We start from the raw sequence: 6,035 nt of genomic DNA, 5'->3' as shown, positions 1-6,035 counted from the left end.
TTGTACCAAAATCCTCTGCTGTTTTGAAACTTTTTCAAAGACAGGTAGCGTAGTCGAGTGGCCGCAAGAGCGTTGGACTTGCACTTTGGTGGCAAAGAGTTCAAGTCCCTTCCTGACCGCTAGCTGGATTTGTTCTCGGTAGTCTCGAGTGCCAATCCTTTGGCTCGCTTTATAACAGCTGTATAACCAACTAGTTTACCTCCTGGCAGTCGAATTTCGTAACCCCGCTATGTTTTATTTAAAGTATTTGTTTCATTATCCCTGAAAATCTTCTCAAGAAGAGAGGAGAAGCATTTATTAATTATTTTTTACTTACCTCTCTCCTAACTTGGCGTCACACATAACTTTCCTGTAAGCTTAACTACATACTAGCCTGTTTCATACCCAACAAGTCGTAGACAAGTTTTGGGTGTATTCATTGGGGACGATGTTTCTTTCTATGGGTGTATTCAAGAAGGAATCGGGGTACAGACCCCCTGACCCTCGTCCTAAATTCGCCAATGGGAAAGAATTGTACGAATTTTGGTAGCTTTAAATGTAGAGATTTTTCTATGATAAGAGTTTCGACCTATCAGCACTAGATTAAGGTTCTGATCGATCGCAGTGAAATCTTATCATCATAACCAGATTGTGAAGAAATTATTTTGTAAAATTTTGTAAAATATATTTAGGTCAAATTAACCATACTATACCAAAGAATGACGAAACTCTCATCTTCTTCGAGTTCAAGTAACCATATTATGACATATTCAGAGTGGTAGTTGTCAAGGATTTTTTACAGTATCTAGCCCTATTGGCGACACGAAAACACTTTGCCATTTTTCAGATGTAGATAAATTCAGCTGTAAATTTCGAGGCCACTTGAGAACCCTAAAGAATTGAATCTGGATAGTAGACTAATTCCTTTGTGTAGTAATGCTTTTATACAACTTTTAGCTAGTAATGGCTTGAATATGACGCATACAATGGAATATTATATTTGACAATGAGGGTATTTTAAGAACAATTTGCATTAGTCTAAGTAAAAATAATCCACTGATCAAAATAAAGAGACAGTTTGCCTGCAGAGGTGCACATACAAGTAATATTGACTTTCTATGACTCATTTTAGAATATTAGAAAAAAACTACTGGAGCGAAAGGCCTAAAGGCGAGAACAATGGCCAAAATATTCGATTGGGAAGCTAGCAAGAGGCAAAATGAAGCAGTTGCGTCGTCTAGATTTTAACCCAAAATTGGAAAAAAAAGTTTACTTGGGAAAATAATTCCCAGTTGAACGAGACTGATTTTTTTCTGAAGAAATACCTCATGAAAAAATGCAAAAAATAGCCACGTTTCAGAGCGTTCAGATCTTAAACTTTTTTAGGGTGCGGAGGGGTGAGACGGCATGCAAAGTCACCAAACTTTGCACTAATAAGTACCTTGCTCTGGTTCCTATTTCTCTTCACCGCTCATTTGCCCTCTCGCCAAGCCAAACAACAGCAAATAAACCGCCAGCTTCGCAGGCTATGAGATGAATTTGTGTGCGAAATTCTCAATGTGTAAATTCCGTCTCCGAGTCCGTACCCTTATCCGAAATTTAGACCTCTAAAAAGGCGTGTGTTGCATCAATAAAACAGAAGTAAATATAGTAATGAAAAGGCAAACTTTAAGTTGCAGCTGCAAAATTTACATGGCTGAAATAGGAAAACATGCTTCGTCGAAACACGCAACGCCTTCTGGGTTAAACTGGGTTAATATTTAACAGTGCCCGTATTTAGCGGAGACAAGCGAATCAACCAGAATTACGAACTGGGCGTGCTTTGAGGCAACCCAGTTAAAAAGTAATTTTAGAAGGCCAAAATTCGAGAAATCTTTTTGGAGACAAAATCACTTTTGATAAATTTCGTGTCATATACACTTTAAGAAAACACCACTCTTCTGTGAAACGTCCTTAGAAAGTGTGAAGTTAGGGAAGCATGTGAATCTGATTGTACTCTTGTGTTTAATTTCCTAGCAATTCCTTTTGAGCAACAATGACGTATTATTTAGTGATAACACTCACATTCACTGTCATGGCAGTGTGAGTCAAATTAAAAAAAAACTCAGAAGCAAACGAACTTGACCGACAATTACCTGTAATTTCTTATGTTGGACAAAATAGGGTTAATATTCAAACAAACATGTTAACAGACAATTACACGTATAGTTCATTATCCCGGCTGCATTTAATCGAAAATTTCAGCGGTACGAAAGCCCACGTCAATTTTAACAGCATCCTCTGGGTTCCTTCGCGCATCCTGTTTTAATTGGTTCTTCTTGTCTTCTTTCCGGTTCGTTATTGATCATCACAAATTCACATTCAGTGCCTATTCATTGATAATGTTGGGAAAATTTTATAATAGAATTTCACCCTTTTAAAATCACTAGAAGCCTGAGGAAGGCTGTGAAGCGGATCGTTCGACAGCGTAAAGAAAGCAGAGAGTTAACTCCAGAGGGCGTTTCATCATCATGGACCACAAAGAGACCGAAACAGCCACCGTCTTCTCAAATACAAACAGGTCAACGTTTTATTGTCCACGTGGTCCACAATTAGTATGGGAGGTGAGTGATACCATTTCGCCTTGGGTTGTGGCCTCTTTCGCTTCTATAATCTCACCTGCTGCAGTTCTTTTAAACGCGTCAGTAATCATAGCAGTAAAGAAAAGGAAAGAATTGCAGAAACTTTCCAATATTCTGTTGTTAAGTCTGGCCGTTACGGACCTTGTAGGCGGTGGTATATGTGTGCCGTTGTCTGCTTTAGAAGGATTCTTTCTTGTCTATCAAATACTGACTGAACAAAATATTTGCACGTTAGATGAGGTAACTTCCTTGTCCACCTTCACTCTGACATTTTGTTCGCTTTTCCACCTGGCACTGGTTGCTTGGGAGAGGTACGTGGCCATTCGAAAATGGAGGGATTACAGAGTTATAGTGACTAAAGGCCGCTTGCAAAAGCTGGCAACGATAGCATGGATTTCAGCAACAGTATTCGTATTGAGCCCAAACCTCATTGTTATAGCGGTCGGTGGGGATGAGAATAATATCGTCCAACAGATTATGTTCACCATTCCAGCTGTTTCAATACTTTGTATTCTAGTACTCATCGTATATTTTTACGTCATGATATACCGTGAAGTTCGCAAACGCAAATTCAATAAAATTATTCCTCAGGTCAGCCAGTTAATGACAATGAAAATCGACAACAGGGTTGCTAAGACTACTGCTTTGGTTACAGCGGCACTGATTCTTTCCTTCGTTCCTGTTGTTTCTGTCGCTTTTCTGGCTGAGGTTTTTCCCATTCTTCATAAAATGTCATCATGGCGAATAGCGGAGGCACTGGTGCTTTCAAATTCTGTGGTTAATCCACTCATTTACTGCTACAGAGACTGCCGTTTTAGGAACGCCGTGCTCGAGATTCTGAAGATTAAAAAACCTAAAGCAAAGAATACAGGGTACGTAGTGCGATTCACCAGACAAAAAGAGGTGCGTGGTACCATGAAAGATAATGAACAGATACAAAAAGTAGAGAACCTTGTTCGTCTGAAAAGATCAGTATCGTGTAATTTTCCGAAAATGTTAGAACTTACTCCTATCGATTCTAGTGAAACGACTTTAAAAAGAACCGTGTCAGCTCCGATGATTCTCCTACGTAACGGAGTTGACTATTAACCCTGCGCTGTCTTCGGCATTGCATTGGCGTAAAAAGCGCTCGAAACTCCTTGCAGACAAGCGTTAAAAACACGATTCACTTTAAAAGATGATAGATATTCTGTTTATTTCACCCACTTGCAGCAATAACTGAATTGTTGGGGAAGGTCATTGCCGTATACAATTAACCAGTTACATACATTCACTGAAATTTATAAGTTACAAAGTCATTAATTCTTCTAGTATGACCATGTTGATTTCTTGGAAGTTGGACCCTTATACTGTAATGAGACTCAACAGCGGCAGGAGAGGGGATGATGTTCTTAAGGGGGGACATTTGGCGTGCAGTAGCCATAAACCGTTTACAAGCTCCTGCTCTCCTGTCACTTAAGCCCCATTTACACGGCAGAAAATTTTTGGCGCGGCTTGGATGAAAGTGGTACGCGTACCAAAAAAATAGTACTGATTATTCATTTACACGTTCTTTTTTCTACCGTGCTAAACGATGTGAAATTATGATTTGGTACGGGTAAAAGGCTCAACATCTCGGCCAGCGTACTCGATTCTTGCCTAGTGCGCATGCTGCTTCCTCTGTAAAAACATGGCGGACGAAAAGTTCTTAGAATTCCCACAGCTGCATGTAGTCTACGCACAAGTAACAAATGGGTGGTCATTGAATACTAGTGCGGTTATTGAATTATTGTGTGGTTATTGAACACACTGAACCAACGAAAAAGTATTTACCACTTAGTTAATGCTACCAAGAGAGAATGATCTCTTGATGCTACACATTTATATTAAAAAATTCTAAAGTATTTGTGGCTATTTCTCCCGCAGCTGCATGTTGTCCACACTCATCAATGAACTAACGTGTGGTCATTGAACTACTGTCGTGTTTAGTGAACTTTTGGTTTATATTGAACTAACGAAAAAGCTCATCTGTACATGCTCTCCCACATTGGTGCTGACCAAAGGCACGAAGGCTCATCAGAGAAAAGTTAGCTCGGCACGGCTAATCGTTTACACTGCACACTTTATCCGAGCTGGGCTAGATTTTCACGATCGCGTACCAGTTTTATCCGCGCTCGGACTACCTCTCGACATGGTCCGAGCACGGGTGAAATTTTGGTCCGGCACGGATGGGGCAAAGTCGTTTACACGACTAAATCTATCCGTGCCGAACCAATTTTTTTGGTACGCGTACTTTTTTCATCCGAGCCCTGCCAAAAATTTTCGGCCGTGTAAATTGGGCTTAAAAGAGACTCCAGGCCGGCCAAGACCATGGCTTCCGTATAGTCTACCCGACCAACTTTCGAGTGTGGATCGCATGTATAGGACTGGCACGCCTATTATATATTTTTAAAAGTCGTAATAGTGACATACTTTCTTAGTGTAAAACGTTTATTTCATATTGCCAATCTTCGCGATTAACTATGGCGATAACCGCCCCATGATAGGACATTTAGCCGACCGGCGTACGTAGTTCAAGCCATGACCAGATAACCAAACAGTGAATCGTATGGCAGGTTACGAGTTTGCATACTTTGTTCTTTGGCAACTCTATTTTGATTGTAAACTGTTGTGAAAAGCGTCTGAAGAACTCCTCGTGTTCTTTCGTGAAGAATAACAATAAATTTTCTGATCGGTAACAGCTGGTCGCGATTACGCAACGTAATTTTTAGCTCATTTTTTTTTTTGATCAAATAATACTGTAATTATTTTTATATAATATATAATTTTTATTTACGCTGGACTTCTCCACGCTGGGTGCTGTTTACTCGGGTTCACCAAGCGGCGATATGGGTTTCACGCAAAAAGTCATATACTTATACTACATCGCATTCCAAGAAGTCTGATCTGGACAAATTAAAATCCATCAGAGAATTTTCTGGAGCAAGCACAGTTTTAATGTGGAATATCCGTATTTGGATGCGCTGAAAATATAAAATATTCATTAGTTATGGGTTTTATAGGTGATAGGTCACGTGTTTTCGTATGTGGCCGTTTACTCGGAGCACAGGGAACGGGAAAATGAAAAATGAGTATTAGAAATGAAGAGAATGAAGATAATGATAGTGCCAGGGTTCAAGTTAGGTTTTGTTCCCATTTTTCATTTTTCCCGTTCCCCGTGCTCGTTCCCCGCTCCCCTTTCGCCTTTTTTAGTAACATTCCATGTTCGCTCTAGAGATTGATGATTATCCGTCTTAGAAGGGTATTTTTCGGATAATTATATCTGTCGAGTAATCCGATTTAATTTGAAAATGGGTCGTTTCAATTCTATTTTGGGCTTGCTGTCCGTCTGACTTCATCAGTGTTTAAACAGTTTTTGATGACTGATTGTCTGTCTTGTCCGTCTCTAGCATGAAA

At 39.8% G+C, this 6,035-nt stretch overlaps 1 protein-coding gene across 1 annotated transcript; it reads left to right on the top strand.

Moving 5' to 3' along the window:
- Positions 1 to 2,489: 2,489 nt before the first annotated feature.
- LOC140926003 (adenosine receptor A2b-like) lies at positions 2,490 to 3,689 on the top strand. The gene has a single exon (XM_073375818.1). It carries the CDS (start codon positions 2,490 to 2,492, stop codon positions 3,687 to 3,689), a length of 1,200 nt encoding a protein of 399 aa, XP_073231919.1.
- Positions 3,690 to 6,035: the final 2,346 nt, after the last annotated feature.

This window comes from Porites lutea, chromosome 2, assembly GCF_958299795.1.
Source record: "Porites lutea chromosome 2, jaPorLute2.1, whole genome shotgun sequence".
NCBI classification, from domain to species: Eukaryota; Metazoa; Cnidaria; class Anthozoa; order Scleractinia; family Poritidae; genus Porites; species Porites lutea.
This window is presented reverse-complemented; position numbering and strand designations above follow the sequence as displayed.

Bases quoted from the DNA above. Each gene is read 5' to 3' on its own strand.
- LOC140926003 (XM_073375818.1), top strand. From the start codon at position 2,490: ATGGACCACAAAGAGACCGAAACAGCCACCGTCTTCTCAAATACAAAC.